The following is an 18,896-nucleotide window of genomic DNA, read 5'->3' as shown; positions in this document are numbered from 1 at the left end:
AAGAAAAACACTCTTCTGGAGTGCCTGAAAGCTTTGTAGTGAGCGTCATCAACTGCTCACATTTATCAAGTCTCGGGGGTTGACTCAACTATTGTTGATTGTCAGGCTACAATTGTGTGTTTATACTTTTCTTTTTCCCATATTAGCACTGAAAACTACACTCCCAGGGAGGGGCATGAGTTGCAGATCTGGCAGGTGATAGTAGCTATATGTGTCACATGGTGGGACTGTGGAACTTGTGAACACTTTCTTTTGTACAAATTTCTGAGTATTTTATTGCCATTCTTGATGTCTTTGGAGAGACAGCAAATTTAGGATGTTCGAGTAGTTCTGCAAAATACAGGATTTGAACAAAACCAGTCAGATTGGCCAGCATTATTTCAGAAAATGTGACTTTCACACACCTTACGCTATTAAGGTAATGAGCATCTATTTTTAGAAAAGTATTTGTACAACAGAGATGATTCGGTTCAAGTAGCTATTGAGTTATCAAGTAGAGTAGCAGCTTAAAGATCACACCTGGTGGTAAAGTCTTGCATTTCACTGATATTTTTCTGTATCATTTTTATCAGGATTTACTGGGAGTTATGCTTTATGACAATCAATTATATTAAAGTGATTCTTTCATTTTGCTGTGTAATGTAGGCTACTGTCTAAAAATATACCAGTTTCTTCAGCAAGAGTTCATGCAGAAATACAAACAAGTTCTTTCTGGGATTCCTAATATTGTAGAACTGTCTGTTCTCTCAGTAGTTTTTTGTTTGGTTGGTTTTACCTGTGTATTGGATATTAAAAAGGAGCTTTTCTTTAGCTAATAGTGAGGTTTTTATTTAACAAAAGTCAGATTGGCCAGCGTTATTTCAGAAAATATGGCTTTCACACACCTTGCTCTATTAAGGTAATAAGCATCTATTTTTAGAGAACTATTTATACAACAGGGATGTTTGCTTTCAGGTAGACTATAGAGATACTTTAATGGAAGTTAATATGAAGTTCTAGTGGACTTGAAGATAAGCAAATTATTGCAGGGGAAAAATAAAATGGTTCACACTGTAAATACTATTTCTTCATCTCCTTTTTAGCAGATGCTTTTCAGATAACTTGCTGAAATAGTATAACACTACTGATCTGTTAAGAATTCTGTATATAATTTTGTGTAGCTCTAGAGAGACTGATGGAATTTTTTAACATTCACTTCCAGTAAGTTATATAGTGGAGAATTCAGATTCTGAAAAATACTTAACATGCACACTAATTCCCATTGAATTCAGTAAGATCTAAGGGCACATTTACATGCTTTGTTGTATCAGGGCTCAGGAGAGTAAAGAGGATAAAAAGTCTTGTGAGGAGAGGACAAATTCTGAGTCTCTTGGTTAGAAGGAAATCCTGTTTGGAAAAAGTAAACTGTATAAATTTAATTCTGTGAATTAAAGAATGTTCTAGGAAAAAAAATCTTTAGTTTTGAATGTGGAAAATAATTGCTTTAACTGAACTTCATTGAGCCTTTAAGAATAAAAACAACTGTTCAGAGTGTTCAGTGATAGAGATCCACATTTGAAAAACTCAGATCCTGAAAATCAGGCCTAAGTTCTTCATTAAGGACCCTGCAATATCTTACATAGGAGTGCTTCTGACGTGAATAACACCTCGCTTTAATTCATCTGAACTTTCCAGACAAATACATTCTGTGTAAAAATTAGATATGAATATAGCTCCAGGATCCAGTTTGTTGATGACCACTGATGTTTACTTTCCAGAAATGTGTGCTCTATTGGCCAGAAAAAAGAGGAATCTATGGGAAGGTTGAAGTCCTCGTTAACAGTGTGCAAGAATGCGAGAACTATACTGTCCGTCAGCTTACAATAAAGGTAACAATCTGCATCTGAGAAGCATTGTTCCTAATGCTTTATATTTTAATGTTAAATGAAGTTAAAGTGTTTTTTTTTTTTTTAAATGGCATAAATTTTACAGGAGGAGTAACTGAGCTACAAAGCTCACATCTGCAAGGTATGATTGAGAACAAAGCGCTGGAACACTTATTGTATGGCTGCTTTGTATCACTCTGGCAATAAAAAAAGACTTCAAAGAGTGCAAGTTTCACTCTCTTGAATTACATTTGCTTTGAGGCCTTTTTAGCATTGCCAAGGCGATGTAAATGGATTTTAGTTAATGAAAGAATTAGCATAACATCATTCTGGAAAATATACACTGCTCATATTGTGTGCAGCCCATTTGAGAAGCTAAAAATATAAGAAGTATATAAGGAAATATTCATGTTTGCATGTTTTTGCCTAAACATTAACTGTGCAAAATTAGGCAGATGCTCCTCTTCTAAGTTACTCCCCATATTATACTATACATGCTATCAGATTGGATTATCTGCTGCTCCAGACAGAGCATTACGATAAACAATGAATTGGGAAAATTTGTTTGGTGTTTCAGCCTAGGCAGTGAGAAGTGGGCAGAATATCATCCAACACAAGTTACTCTAGCCCATATTTACCCCCTTTTCTTGTTGAAGTAACGGGTAGCAGCCTCTGTTGGAGAGAATAACTGGACAAACGGGGATGTTTGATTAATCTAGTAAGGCAGTTCTTCTGCACCTTTAACTTAAATACTCTTGTAATTCTAATAACAGACCCTTATGATAATGTCCTTAAAAGGCAGTAGAAATATATAATGATTTAGAGATTCAGAAGCCCAAATCAAGCTAATCTCTCTAGATCTTGTTGCTGATCTAACACAGACCTCTGACAATTCCCAATTGACAACACAGTCAGCAAGCCAGTAGTCAGATGGACAGAAAGGAATTTACATAGCTGGAAATCCAGCTAAGTTTTCAGGTGCATAAACCCTTCTTATAAGTGTGTCCCTGGAAGCACTCCTGTTCTCTGCAATTGCATCCTTTGAGTCTAATAAAAAAAAATATTGTTAAATCTCTCTTAACATTTTTACTGTCTTTTTGCCATAACATGTTCACCACAAGCGTGCATATAAAATCTTTGTGTTATTTTTCAGCAAGGGAGTCAGTCACGGGCTGTGAAGCACTACTGGTACACGTCCTGGCCAGACCACAAAACCCCTGACAGCGCTCAGCCTCTGCTGCAGCTCATGCTGGATGTAGAAGAGGACAGGGCGGAATCATCTGACAGAGGGCCCGTCATTGTGCACTGCAGGTAATTTGCGATCCTTCTCTTAAATGACTGCCCAAAGCAAGTGCACAGCAAATCCCATCAGAAATTCCTCCTCCTAAACAGACAACATATTTGGGGAAGAGTAAAATTGCCCAGATCCCCTTCATGCTAATTGACTTTTTCTGTTCTTATTTGAGGATTTAATTTTCGGAAAGGATTCCCTTGTTGCTAGCTAACAGTTTCTGAACCGTTCTCCGTTTCTGCTAATGAACTCTTGTTTTGAAAGACCAGCTGGAAAAATTATTTGCTTCTGTTTCTTATTCGTGATTGATTGGCTTTCTTTTTAGTCTTGTTGCATAATTACATAGCTAAGTTAGATGCAATGCCCTGTGACTGGTTGACTAAAACATTGTAAAGCAAGTCAGTTTTGAACAGCAGGCGTCAGGTGCAAGTTTGGAGACCAAAACACATCAGAATTTATAAACGTTTTCACAAAGGCAGTTGGTTTGATACTCAAGAGCAAAGTGTTATTCAGTACTCAAGAGCAGAGTGTTATTCGCACAAATTGTAATGAACCGGAGAATGTCCTTCTAATCACTCTGATTAAATTGTATTGTATTGCTTTATATCGATTCATTTCCCCATGTTGCAATTTAAGCAGTGGGAAGTAGTACTTGATTTGTTATATTCATGGGAAGAAGTAGAAGTAAAATGGAAAAAAAAAAAGAAAATCAGTGTTTCCATACTTGCTTTGTCTCATAACTGTGGTGATATGTCTCTTACAGTTGAGATAGTACTTTTTTTCTTCCTAGAAGTACAACAAAGCCATAACTTTTCATCTTGAACCACTTCTTTTCAGCTCCATATTTAGGAGATTTAGAGAAATAGAAGCCTGATTTGAACCACCCATAATTTTTCAAAACCAGTATGTGATGAATAAGGAGCTTTCCCAAATTTTATGCATCTGTTTTTGTCAGGAAATGTAGTTTCCCTAAACAATCCACAAACCTGTGGATGGCTATTGAGAGTCCCATTTTTTCCAGTAAGGATCTTCATTAATTAAGGTCTTCAGAAAAACAGGGTGTCTTTCTGAGGTCAGTGATATGACAGCAAGGTTTGTAATCATGAGCAGGAACTTATTCACTATTAAAGACCCAGATATCATCTCAGTTGTGGTTAAAATTAACAGTTCTTCAGTGACAACTCAGCTATCTACATGCTCACTACACTATGGTCTAGAAATTGGGTAAACTCACTCACACTCCATTGTCTAGTCACATAGTTTCTTCCCTTTTAATCTGAGTTGCAGCCGAAGTCATCTGGGTCTTATAGAACCTATGCACACTTTTAAACTTGGACCTCAGATACAACTGCACAATTCTCAGTTACTTACAGAGGAGCATTACAGTGCACATTCAAACAGTGGTCCTTAATCTGAATCAGAAATGCTTTAATAATTTCTTAATATGACACAAGTGGGAAAAAAAGTTAAAAAAGTTTTTGTACATGTGTTCCTGTAGCCTATCAGCATAGGGTGCTGTCTTACATCAGTGATAAGCCCATTTAGGACTCAGGATATAGGAAGGACTTTACTTCTTCTAGCCAAGTAGTTATTATTCTGCAAAAGAACAGGAAAAAGAGTAAACTTTTTCTTTGGTTCTTAAAAACAGCAGATCTAATTACACACATTCGAAGGACTCCGATTCCCAGAGGAAGAAAGTTTTAAGTTCTTACCAATTTTTATAGTGGCAGTCACTGGAAAGTTATATGTTTCCTCTCTCATGTTAATCATTGAAAACTTAGTAAGTATGGAAAACATCTCCTTAATCTGTCCTTTGGATATGTAGTTAGTACATAAAAATAAGTTTGAGTTTAATGGCAACTAGGTGGTTTGAGATTGAATATAAGTTTTAATTGAGACATTTCAAATATGGAGAGAAAATATTTTTTTTTAATTTAAATTGAATCAGTAAGGAAGAATTAGAACACAGAGCTATATTTTGAAACTGTAAAACTTGTTTAGCCGCATTTAGTCAGTGAAACCAAGTTGACTGAGAATCTGGACCACAATACCATTTTCTACTTCCCAGAAGAACCAGTGATTTGGCATACTGGAGGACTTGTGAGAGTTTCTTAAATGAGAAAAAGAGATAAAATTTTCATGCTCAGAAACTCAACACTCTTATAGTTATTGCTGGAAATTTTTGCTTTTCTTTCCTCATCAGCTAGTGCATGAACATGTTCTATAAAAAGCATACTGCCTGCATCTCTTAATCCCGAAATTATAACAGTCCAATATTCCACACTCCCATCTAACAGACCACAGTTTTTATTGAATGAGCTGCTACACATTAAACTCCTTAAAAAAAAAGGAAAAATAGAAATACACATAAATATATATACATATACCATGTTTGGGTGCCTGAAAATATTTCAAAGTAAATAGTTCTCCATATTTTCTGTACATACCAGGAAAGAACTGTCAGACAAGTGAAGAACAATGCCATTTTTATCTTGCACTGTCTGAAATAAAGCTATGTAATAAGATAGGATTGGCACGCCTGAGCTGAGGAAGAAAATACATTAGAAAACCCTAGTCTTTGTTTAATACATATTAAGAACTTGTCCAAGAACACTTAATCCACCCCCAAAAAAGGGGGAAAGAAAAGAACCTTTCATTATAGCCAGCTTCTCTTACATCTGAATTGTTTAAACTTGTTAGCCTCACTTTCAAGGGTTTCAGAATATTTGAGGAAGAGCAAAGGGGTATGCATTAGATCGCTGTCTCCAGATCCCTCTTTATAAATTATGTCGTTCTCCTTTTGGATACATTTATGCCACAGATATTGATGTCCAAAGAGACAGGCTGTCCACTCAGGATCTTCATCTCGCTCAATACTTTCTTACTCTGCCAGTTTTACATCTCATTATGCCCTGACAGTTGCCTTAGATCTCCTCATATATTTAATAGTGCTGAGTCCTCTTGGAAATTTTTACTTTCAGATGGGAGGGCTCCTGAGCATCTAAAGCACTCCTGTCTTTCATTCTGTGGTGAGTAGATTGTGATTTGTTTCAGCTGCAGCAAACGGACATACTCCTGGTAACATTTTGCACTCAGATATATCAAGCTTCCATCTGAGACACTCAATGTATTCTTGCTGGTATTAATTTAAATAACTCTTGCAGTACTCTTGTGAGGCAGGTAGAATTCATACCCATTGCACAGATGAAGAAAGCAAGGCACCAAATGGTTAAGTATTTACTACAAAGCCAAACATGGAGATCTGGACCCCTGACTCCATGATTAACTGTTTTCCTCACATTTTCCTTCCATGCAGCATGACAGGGATGAGCTGCACTGAATTCCACATTACTTAAGCAAGAAATAGAGTGGGGCAGAGATTGTCAAACATAAAGCTTCAAACATAAAGCCTCAGACTTTTGCCTTTAGGTGGACTTTTCACACAGCTCAGTGCATATCTCCATCATTTGCTTGGACTGTGACAGAGAATATTTGGACTTTGTGGTGCTAATGGAGATTGTTTTTCTTACCACACAGTTGTGTGCAAACTGAAAACGCGTAAGCCTCACAAATTACCCTCAACAACGGGACTGCTAGAACAGTGCACCCTTTCATTTCTCTGTAAGAAAGTGAGCTGAGAAGTTACTCTTGCTAGTCATGCACCCAGGAACTGTGGGTTGCAGCAATTCCATGTTTCATATGTTTAGTGTTTTCATATCTATTTAGTGTTTTCCACTTAACTCCTTTGATCTGTGAACTCCATGCCCCTATTAAATTTTGCCTTCTTTTCAGTGCCGGTATAGGAAGAACTGGATGTTTTATTGCCACAGCCATTGGTTGTCAGCAGTTGAAGGAAGAGGGAGTTGTAGATGCATTGAGCATTGTCTGTCAGCTACGAGTGGATCGGTAAGTTCCAGAAGAACCAGAAATCAGTCATTGATTCTGAAAATCAGTCAATGATTCTGAAATGATTCTGAAATCAATACTGAAATGATTCAGTAATGATCAGTAATGATTCTGAAAACCTTTTCACAGTTGGCTGTTGTGTTACAGGAAGTGTCTTCCATCACTTTGGCTGACTCTTATGACAGCATTAGCTGAATATTCAAAGTAACATTTGTATTTAGATCCTGAGTAAGGAATATTGTTTTCTGGGTGAAACTGGGTGAGACTCCACTGAATGAAATTCTCCTGAGATGGCAATCCTGCAGCTGCTGTGCTGTTGGCACTCCTCTTTTCCCCTCCTGGAGCTTTCTGCTGTCTGCAGTATCCCACTAGGACACAAGAGACATGGGGCAATCTGGAGGCAAGGGATTGTCTTTGAGCCTGGATTGACAGGGACATCCAGGGTCACTCAGTGTGTAGTTTCGTTATGCAGTGGAGAGAGACAAATCTGGTGCTGTTGCTATTCCCTCAGCCATGCTGGGGGTCCTTTTGAATTGGGTTGGCAAACTTACCCAGCTTAACAAAATAGCAAGGCATTCGTTGCAGAATTTTCTAAAGTCAGATCAATTCCCTGATTGAATTCACAGCTTGGGAGCAGGAACACTGTAAGCCAGCATTGTTGCAGAGTGCTTTGTTTTGTGAAACCATGGCTGAAGAGAGATTTGTGTTGGAAAGGAAGATGTGGGTATTGTGCACAATAGAAGCTGCTGGTTTGGTTGTATTTTTCTTTCTTATTCTGCTTGGGGAAACAGGATTTTGTATAAAGCAAATAAACAGGGCTGCACCAAGAATAGAGAAGTCTCACTCCTCTCCTGCCGTAGCTACCAGATCATATAATTTCCTTGCAAGTATATTCACCTCTTCTGACATACATTTCTTCTTTAAATGGAAACAGCCCTTAAGGGTGTAAATGATTAAAAAGAGCTTAGGTCAAAGGGACAATGCAGGATTTTTGTGTTCTGAAGAGCTCTGAAAGGTACTGGAACCATGAACTGCAGAAGGACCAGAATATGTATAGTCGACCATGTTTATGGATCACCTCCTCTGCTTTCCCCTCCCACGTGCCTTTATCATACTAGAGATTGTAATGGGATCCTTACAGGGCAACATGAGCCACTTGGAGTGTAAAATTTTCCAAGGGGAATCCCGGACCTAAAAAACTCAGCAACAAAAAAAGATGGAAGAGCTGAGGGGAAAATGCTTGCTCTGTTTTAAATTATCAACTCCAAATTTCCAGCACTCCATTCTGATTATCTGTTCATCTTATTGAAAAAGGTTTGCAGTGCTGTCCCCCATTTTAGTATTTCTACTGTAGGGTAACCTTTTTCTTATTGCTTTTGCACTATGCTGTAGAGAAGTGGAAGCAAACTCTGGTCTCAGCTACATCATTTTTTATGTCATTATTTCAGCCATAGAAAAAATAATCCAAATTTTCAGCATTATAACTGACAACACAATTTCATCGAGTGTATCTGACTATTGAACTTTCTTATATGTATTAGTATCCTAGATATACGTGGAAAGAGAATGAAAATCTGACATTCATAACAGCAATCTCAGTGACACAAAGCTTGTTATAAAAATTGTTAAGCCTTGTGATTTGCACATACATAAATAGACTAGATATCTTGCTTAAGGCACCTCAGCTCTTCATATTCTCAGGCATTGCCTGAGACCAAAAGTATATCCGTGTTTTAATTTTTAAAGACATTTTTCTGGGCAAAACTCAGTAACCTAAAACACTTTTTCTTTCTTTTTTCCAACTGGACATATCGCAGAACGGATCTCACTCACCTGGCAGACAGTTATAGCAAGGATTGCTGAGGCAGGGTTTAGCAGCCCCTAAGACTACAGTAGCCACTGCCAGCCCAACCAGATGGCGGGTTCATAAAGTGGACAAGTATCACTGTTACATGGACAAAGCTCCATGAGACCAGCTTCCCCTGATGACCCAGTCCTGACATGGTGGCTATTGGCAGGTGGCATGTGAGATAGGGTCATTACATGTGGCATGAAGCTGGCAAAATTAAGTTAACATCACTCTAGACATGGCTGCAAGAGCTGGCTCTGGCCATAGCTGTGTTGCACTTCAGTGACTAGCGTGGCCAACATTAACAATGGGGTACAACCAGGAACAGGGCAGGAATAGAGATGAGGCCATCTTCCTCATGATGCTGGCCAGCAGCTGAGCTCCAATTTGTTCTTTGTACACCAGATTGCCCTCACAAAACAGAAAAACGAGAGCTCATCAGAAAATGATGTTTTATCTGTCCACCTAGGAGCCAGAAACCTGCCCGAGAGGTACACTGAATCACTTCATCCTCGATATTTCATCTGCGCTAGAATCCCAGGCAGTCTTGCTCATGCTCAGAGCTGCACCATCCAAATGCAGACCTACTGGTGGAACAAACACACTCGATAGTATCCAATTCTGCATGAGCTTTTTGTCATATGGGTTCATGGCCACATTTCTACCAAAGTGAATCAAGCAACAGGAGAAAAGAGAAGAGCTGCACTCAAGGGACTCACAGTGATGCTGTAGCGATTTGCCAAAACATTCCTACTGCCCAGCACGCTCAGTGAGGACCAAACAGGCCTCCAGACAAATTGCAGATGGTGGCAAAAAGTTATGCGGAAAACTAATGTAATTAACTGCCTATATCACTCCTCTGGAAACAGAGTTTAAAATAGAGCTCCAACAGGGAATGAGACAGGAGAGAGCTGTTCCCAGGTAAGGTATGTCCAGATGCCACTTTCTTCTTAGCTGTTCAGTGCAAGTTAAAGGCTGAATGGATCTGGAAATAATAATATATGCTGAGATAACATGAGGAAATGGACCATCCACTCAAAATCTTGACCCAGGATGGAGATAAAGCCATGCTCAGTGTGGATCCATAAAAAGGCAGACCTACAGGTCTGCTCAGCTTATTTCTCTTCACGCTTCATTTTTTTTTGTTTTGCAACAGAAACAGGAAATATTTGATGTGAGGCATCTTCAAGACTTACTGTGATATTGAGAAACTTTGCACATTCTTAACCTTAAAGGCATATTCTTGGAATGACGTCTGAAAACTTTGCTCTTGGCTCCTCAGACAGGATGAAAAGAGTTTCCAGTGTGCGTCAATTCATTGTTTAAGTGTTTTGACTAATCACTTCAGGTTAAAAAAAAAAAATCCCAATCCCTGCATCACACTCATTCTGGAGCAGACTGCATCCAGCTGCACTAGCAGCAAGCCAGAGGGCAGGGTAGAGGACCCTCCCCCGTGGCTGCCCAGGCAGAGCTGGTCACAGTCCCCAACACTTCAGGATATCAGGGGCTGTTTCTTACGAGCACCATTGCAGAAAGTTCCAAAGAAGCAGAGAGCCCAGCAGCTCGCAGAAGAGCTGGTAGTGTGGGCTGGCAGAGGATGAAGGCTGCAAACCCGGAGGTGCTCTAGCTGTGGGTACATCCCTTTTGGGCACTAGGGATGCGTGAGAGGAAACCCCCCTCCTTGAGCACATTTCCTCCTGAAATGTTCTTCCACTCAGCCTTTTGCACAAACTGATATCTCAGGGTCACAGATCATTCCTTGCTATTAAACGTGAGCCTTGCACAAGAACAAAGTTGAGAAGGACTCAGGAATTATCTCTAGATGAAAAACTGGACATGAGCCAGCAGTGCAGCCCAGAAAGCCAACCATATCCTGGGCTGCATCTAAAGAAGCGTGGCCAGCAGGTCAAGGGAGGTGATTCTCCCCCTCTGCTCAGCTCTCATGAGACCCCACCTGGAGTACTGTGTCCAGATCTCGAGTCCTCAGCACAGGACAAACATGGACCTGTTGGAGTGAGCCCAGGGGAGGGTCATGAAGATTATCAGAGAGAGAGGGCTAGAGCACCTCTCTTATTTAGGTAACTAGCTGCTCCAGGGTATGCTGAGGATGAACTGGGGGCTTGGTTCTAGAAGCAGAGTAGGTAATTTTGAATACCCTGGTAGATGGGTTAATAAAAGTGGAATTAAGTAAACTTGAGGCTTCACTCCATGAGAAGTGAGACCTGGAAGACCTTAGTACTGTCAGAAAAAGGCTCAGTTTAATTTCAGAGCTGAATGACATCTCTCTTACTAAATACTACACCTACCTCCTGTAGGACATCATCCTCTTCCTACCACATTGCAATTGGCATTGGAGATGTGGGACTTGATCTTCATACTTAGACCTGAAAATGGATTGTTATCAGGTGAATGTCTTAGATGTAGGCATCTAATCCAAGCCTGCTGTAACTAGTCCTTTTTATGGTCAAGTTAGATTCTTTTCTATTGTTGGTTCTGAAATGAGTCATTGCTGTGAAATTTCTTAGGTGGCTGCTGTTCAGACAGGATGCGTTGTAGGCATTAGAAAGAGGACAGGAAAAGCTGTTCTCTGCACAGGCAATCTGGGGGTCACCAAAGGTTACATTTTTAGTAAAGGACAAAAATGAAAGGCCAGATTCTGAATACTTCCTTGCTCCATCAGTAGCAATGCTGCATCTGTGTATCTGGCCTTCCTTGCCCAAGTCACCAAGCAAAATTCTCTGTGAATGTGTTGAATTTGAAATGTAGGTTTTAACAATGGAGATGCCAGGTGTTTTCCTCTTTAGTTCTTAGCCTGATGGAATCGGGAATGGTGGTTCATGCTGCGCATGTGCTGGATGGTGTAAGTTATGAAGAAAAAAGTACTTCTACTCAGGCAAATCTCCCACTTACTCAAGCAAACTCCAAGTCAAAAACTGAGAAAAGGACTTGTATTATCTGGTGGTCAGGGAGCTGGCAGGTGCTGGAGGTTGTTGCATTCTTAAGAAATAAGATTTCATTCCAATGTGTTTCCTTTTCAGGGGTGGAATGGTTCAGACCAGTGAACAGTATGAATTTGTGCACCATGCACTGAGTCTGTATGAAAGCAGACTTTCTGCAGAAGCTGTCCAGTGAAGGCAAGGAAGGCAAAACCAAATGTCAGTCTCTTGAGGTAATTTGTTTCATTACCTACCAGCAGCTTCTTCAAGAAGTTTACTGCAGTGGGAGGAGCGGCTTTGAGGCCAACTTCTGAAAGGATTGTGGATGGTTTGGCAAAAGTATAGAGATTGCTGGACCTTTCGTGTATATGAATGTATTGTGAGCTTCCCAAAAATGATTTCTAAAGAAAGTACGGTACTGAAACCACACATGGATTTCACGTATATATCTAAAGGTGGGTTTAATTCTGTAATACTGATATCTGCCATATGGAATGTATGTATGTGCTACTGCTGCAGTCAGATGGACATTGGAACTTCCACAGAAGAAATGTTTATCAAGTGTATAAATGCTTTAACGTTTGCAAACTGTCTTGTGAATGGACTGTCAACTGTACTGTAAAGTGCTATTACTGATTATGTGGTGAGCTTGTTTCCTGGCCACATAATACTCTTGCTGCTAAAATTGCAAGTGTTCAATTATGGATTAAAAAAAAAGATGACATAATTTAAAAAAAATTTAAAAGTCTTGTTTTTGAAAATATTCAAAAGCAGTTAATATTTTATATGGAAATATATGTTCTTCATACTATTAACTATTAAATGTATTTACTGTAGGTCTTACAGAGCAGTTGCAGAGCACAATGTCTGTTATTCAGTGTGTATGTATTTACCCAATACTGTTGATTGTCTTAGAACACGCTTCTGCTACAGACCTGAATCCAGTGTATTTGTAAATTGTGTAAGTCATTTTACTTTTAAAAGAAACTTTGTAGCATATATTAAATGATAAGGATTTTAAATATTTGTCTGTCTTTTATTAATATGGGATTTTTTTGCTTATGTTGTTTATCTGCTCTTTCTCTTTCAGTAAGAGATAGATGCCTTTAGTGACATGAACTGTTCCATGACAGGTTATACAAGAAGGAAAATGCTGCTATGACTGTTTCCTTTACCATTCAGAAAGAGGTTTTTTTTTAAGAGAAACGCAAAGTTGAGATTATGACTTACAGCACTGGGAGGTCTGTTTACAGGGTATAATGAGTTTTTAATGCAGTGATGTTGACTTTGGTTCATACTGCTAATAAATTACACTTGGTATAAAATATTTACTGAAGTCTCTATTCTTGCCTAGAACAGTTAATGCGCTACACTCTTGTACCCCCATAAAGAGGGACAGCCCAGTACAATATGATTAGCCTCCACCATGGTTTCAGATCACTGGAGAGCCAATCTAGAAGATGTGGGCAATCTCCCACCGACATGGAGCAAGGTGGAGCAGCTGATGGGAAGGCAAAACCAGCATCACTTGCTCCCTTGGGGGGAGTTTGTGTAAAACCCAGTGCAGACTTCAGAGCTTTGCCTCCTCCTCTTCCCCTTCTCCTCCCCCTCTCCACTTGGCTTTTAGAACTTGTGGAGTTAGAAGTATCAATATTGAGATTTTGTTTGATTACATATAGTTACAAATAATGTGCTTTTGTTGCCTGGATGATATAGTATATACTTATTCAGCTTCATCGAGATCATCTGCAGGCTTGTAATATTTCTCAGGCAACAAATTAAGCAAAAGTATAATCCTCTTTCTCTATCTCATCATTTCTCATCATTTCCTGGGTGTTCAAAAACCTCTCTCTCTTTTGGTTGTATTTTTCCAAAATAAAGCAACTAGTAAACTCTGAAGAATCTTATGAAAGGACAAAGTGGTGTAAAACTCCCCAAAACAATTGAATAGAAGGAAGTGCTCGTCACTGACTTTTTCCCCCTGTGAAGGCACGTTTCCTTCCTAGCCTTCGCTTCACTTATCTGAAGTGGTTTTTTTTAAGAGAAGCATGGGGAGTTGCTAGAGGGAAAATGGATTCTTTATTTCACGTCCTGGTTTCTACCTGTCTTGCCTTGACATTCTCAGGTAAGTGTCTCTCTCAACTTCCCCTCCGTCGTATTGCTCTTTCTGCCGCCAAGCAGAGCCCCCCAGGGCAACTGGCGGCTTACGAAAACCGAGAGTCACTTCTCCGTTTGGGTTCATACAAGAGGAATCGGGGGCAGGGCCAGTGTAGCCCATTCTGTTTAGATTCCTTTCCAAAGGAAAATAAACTGTCTCTTTCTATGCTGGAGATACCTCTTCATTTTTTTAAAAAGATCTCCTGGTAGACAATCCAGGAGCTGAGTGTTGGGACAAACTCTTTGAAGGGGTGATTCCTATTTTTTTGTTCCTTCTTTATGAAACTTCCAAAGCCAGGAGCTTTCTGTCATGCTTAGTTAGAAAATAACCAGGTCTGTAAAAACCTCCATCCAGGGAAATAAATGCACATGTTGGGTTTAGCACTTTGTACTTAATAAGGCTGGAAATGTTTTAGTAACTGACTTTATAAAAGAGAAAAACCTAAACAAAATGTGGCAGGGAGGCTGCATTTGAAATAACCAGTTCCATGTTCTGTAACAAGTACAGATTTTGCGTTCGTAACTCTGGGGGTTTTGGACTGAATGCATTGTAGTTCTCTTAATTTCAGTGTTTGGTGTTGATCTGTACGTGTGGTGGCACAAAGAGCTAATCTAACGTGAATTAGAATGGTCACAAAACTAACAGCTAGAGATGTTGGAGTAAATCCAGTAAAAGAGATGTACTTCCTATCAGTAGAGAGCCTCCATTCCTGTAACAGCACAGGCATTGAGAGGCACACAGATTTGGGAATATCCCCTTATATGTTTTCTTCAGAAAGGCTATGAGTTTTACTGAAACAATTTCCAGGCAGTAAATTATATTGGGAAAAGACAGGGTCGTTAAACTGAAAAAAAGACTGAGAGCTTGCGTAGATGTCTGTAGGCTTTCAAGAAGGGGAAGTGGGGTATTTAGAATTGGTATTTGAAGTTAATAGTTCTTGGATTTCTTTTATATCCAGTTTATTTTCTTCTTAATTTTTATATATAGTGAAGGTCAAGGTGACCTTTGCCTCAATAGTTTGCTTTTTGCATTCTCACTCTTTACTTTACCTGCATTTACATCATGCGGGTTGTGCATTTGGATTTTTTTAAAATATGTTCAACACATGGAAAGCTCATGAAAAGTTCAACACATAGAAAGTGGGAAGAGAAAGTTATTTGCTGACATATTTTAAATCATCAAGAATTTGCTTTTTGTTAAATAATGATGTGTAATCTCTTGTATTTTTCTGGAATTTTCCTCTTCCAGAAGGGTTTCTGATTATCCATGTCCAGAAACAGCAGTGTCTTTCAGAAAAGAGAGGAGTCATCGTGGAAAAGTGCAATATGACCAACCCCAGCCAGCAGTGGCAGTGGACAGCAGATGACAGGCTCCTCCATGTGAAATCCAACCAGTGCCTGAGCATCTCTACACGCTCTGCCCTGTCATCTCGCAGCATCATCGTTGATTGTCCCCAGGCAGTCAGGTGGACTTGCCAGGAGGAGGATGGGCTCCTGAAGGTGGCCAACAGCTCTCTCTTTCTCACAAAGCAAGGTCAGAAGGTAATGGCCAAGCAGAGTAAGAAATACCTTCATACATGGATGCAGCTAGAAGACAGCCAGACGGGAAAACCTGTTTATGTAAATCTGTGTTCAAAGCAAGGTGAGCTACTCCTTCAAGGAAGTATCCTGGAAGTTTTGGTAACAAAAATGTCTATTTTATGCTAACACAAAGGTTAAATATGATATTTACTCGTACAGAAAAAACTTATTTCATAGTTGAAAAGAGTTTAAAGAATCATAAAAACAACAGCTGATATGAGTGCTGTCTTTCTCACAGCTGGTGGAATCTTTAAGCCACTTTATATTTTCAGGATGTCTCTCCTTTTCTCTACTCCCAATCTTTGGATCAAAGTGCTTATGTGCACAAAGTGCTCAGGTAACTATTTTTGTGTTATTTCCTTTTTCACTGTTGAACAGAATTGTGGGTACTAATTCCTAGTACTTTTTAAAAATATGGATATATGAAAGTCCTTCTCCTCACCATTCGTTTTACCATACAAATCCAGATTCAATCTGCCAAGAACAAGAAGACATCTGAAAATCAAATAAAAGTACAATTATTTCTCTGATTAACCCAAATGCATGATTAGAACAGCCATATGGCCTACACATTCACGTCTTTACACAGTGTTGCTTTGCCCTTAGATGCAATACATATGAGAATACTCAAAATCCTGAAAATAATTAACTCAATCAAAAATCTCCAAAATCATTGCAATAGCATTTTGAGATGCATGGGTCTGCACACATGCTTACAGATGTGTTGGTATACCTGTGTGGTTATATGTTTCCACATACGTAGCAAAAGGGAAGGTAGAACGGTTTGAACACTGCTTAATAACACTTTCCTTGATGTCTTGTTGTCAATCCTTCCTGACAATCTTGTTGACCTGCTTCTTGCACACTATTAAGCAGTTCTTTGTGGTAAATAAGAATAACCTGCACAGTTAAGTTTTTTATTGGGGAACACACAATTGATTCTTGTCTTTATGGGATTTAAAAAAATGTTTTCTTACCCAATACTTTTGCGTAGGGCCAAGTTTTCAGAATGTTTAAAACAAATTCTTTGTTCTTTCTAACCTTTCTAACCTCCCATTCATTGTAAGGCAGGGTACCATTTTTCCAGCAGATTTGCACTTGTAGAACTCTATTCACAGCAGCATGACTGCTCACCTGAGTGGACGTCTGAAAGGCTTTCAGAATCAGGGAATGGAAAATTGGCCAAGATGCTATCCCAGCCCTCCCATATATTTCAGGAATTAAAAAGGCAAAATCATTTGAAGTCCTGTGTATAGAGTGAGTATGGCTTGCTTATTCAAAGACACCATGAAAAATTATTATTAGGTACCCTAGCAGTGTTATTCTCTTTAGATAGCTAGATGAAATGTGGCCTAACAGAGCTAAAGTAACCTTACATCCTTTTCTTAATCATTCTCAGAGGAGGAGCAATTTAAGACCAATGCATACTAAGAAAATCGTCATGGGGTATTAAAGCACCTTCTCTCTTATTTACTGTGCTCAGTCCTTTAATGAATCTTCCTAAAATTCTTTCTGTAGACAGGCCTGTCAATCCACTTTAAGAGTCTCACTGTGTCAGTTATCTCCTTTTTGTCAGTTCTGGCAAGCTCTGCCGAGACATCAACACTACATTATGAGCCTCAATACCTAAGAATTCCAGGTATATAAGGAACACATAAAGAGTTGAAGTAGTGCAAAGAGATTATTTTTTCAAATAATAATAATAAGTACTACAATAACAAAATCTAATGCCCACAGAGCTGTTCTTGACATCCATATGCATGTCAAAATTTTCAGTGTTGAATGCATAAAATCAGTCTTCCAATAACATCTGTCTGCTTTCAGTAAAAGCAGCAGTGAATCAGCCTAAAATAACATATTCAGCCTATATTTAGCTAAGATAGTAAAAACTGAGCAAAGTCTTTGGAGCTGAAATGGCTGTAAGTTTTTCTACTCCTGACTAACACTGTATTTTGATATACTTTACCCTTTGTTTTCATAGTAGTCATAAAAATAGTGATATTTTGGCAAGGGAATAACTCACTGAATTGCATCCCAAACATCTTATCAGCCCAGATGTAGTGAAAGCTCCAAACCCAACAACTGCAACTGCTTTTTATTCTGGACCTAATTTGAGTGCCAAGCATGATTTTTCTGAGCTTGGGGAAAGTCTGAGCTTGAACTTGGGTTTCAAACAGCCATCTGGGGTATGTTTGGATATACATCTTTTGCTACCATCCTGAGAAAAATGACTCTTTGTGGAAGTTAGGATCAGTTTAAATATGTATCCCACCTCTATTCAGTCAGAGATCACTTTAAATCTAACAGCAGACAGTCTTCACACAAAGCCATGGTTAAATAATCTGGCGTCTGGTTGAAATGGCTAGCATGAAGAAGGGCCACAAGGTATCCATCTCCCTTGATACATTGAGACATCAGTTCTTATCGAATTCATGAGGAGATTCTGGACAGAGCGAGAAATAGTCCCTATAGAGCTAAGGCCTTCTTTTCACTAGCTGGCTGTTGGGGTCAGAGCTTCTCTAAGTCCACAATCCAGGAGAAGGATGAGGAATGGAAAGAAAGAGGAAGAAAACATGGGGGAGCTGAAGGAGTAGAAGGCAGGATGACTGAAAAAATTAAAAATTGTTGCATGGAAATAACAATTGCAGAACAAACCTTGTCTCCTCTTGTATGTCTGGAAAGTACCCAGCGTACCGCTAATGCTGACACGCTAATGCTGATGTCACTTCTGAGTTGTGTAAGCAACGCTTACAAGCCTCTTTTGTTCTGTGTAGGTTAGTTCCAATAAAATATCTGATTAGAGAACAGAGGCAATGCCATGTGGCACCTCGAATATTACCAACAACAAACCTCAAAACCACTGCAGACCAAAAATTATTCACTAAGTGGAGAACGATTTCAAATAGTGAAAAATAAGCCAAAGCTGTATGCTGCAATTAATTATTCACCAAGATTTAGCCTGTAGAGCAGTCTGGATGCAGAAGGGGACATGAACTGTTTTGTGATATGGTACTCTGTGTTGCATTTACCTTCTACCATATCATAAGGGAAGATTTTTCATTGGGTAAAAAACTGGCTGGATGACCAGGCCCAAAGAGTTGTGGTGAATGGAGTTAAATCCAGCTGGCAGTGGTGTTCCTCAGGGCTCAGTACTGGGACCAGTTCTGTTTAACATCTTTATCAATTATGTGGATGAGGGGATTGAGTGCACCCTCAGTAAGTTCACAGATGACACCAAGTTGGGTGGGAACGTTGTTCTGCTTGAGGGCAGAACAGCTCTACAGAGGGATCTGGACAGGCTGTCTGGATGG

General features: G+C 39.2%; 1 protein-coding gene across 1 annotated transcript in view; it reads left to right on the top strand.

Annotated features, from left to right (window-relative positions):
* Positions 1–13,162, top strand: part of PTPRR (protein tyrosine phosphatase, receptor type, R) — a 73,174-nt gene extending 60,012 nt beyond the window's left edge. Inside the window, exons 9-12 of the mRNA XM_010083702.1 lie at positions 1,758–1,868; positions 3,019–3,176; positions 6,949–7,062; positions 11,950–13,162. Of these exons, the coding sequence (XP_010082004.1) occupies positions 1,758–1,868; positions 3,019–3,176; positions 6,949–7,062; positions 11,950–12,043 (477 nt within the window). The 3' untranslated portion in view covers positions 12,044–13,162. The remainder of the gene's footprint in view (positions 1–1,757; positions 1,869–3,018; positions 3,177–6,948; positions 7,063–11,949) is intronic.
* Positions 13,163–18,896: the final 5,734 nt, after the last annotated feature.

Source organism: Pterocles gutturalis, unplaced genomic scaffold, assembly GCF_000699245.1.
Source record: "Pterocles gutturalis isolate BGI_N339 unplaced genomic scaffold, ASM69924v1 scaffold3915, whole genome shotgun sequence".
Taxonomy (NCBI): Eukaryota; Metazoa; Chordata; class Aves; order Pterocliformes; family Pteroclidae; genus Pterocles; species Pterocles gutturalis.
This window is presented reverse-complemented; position numbering and strand designations above follow the sequence as displayed.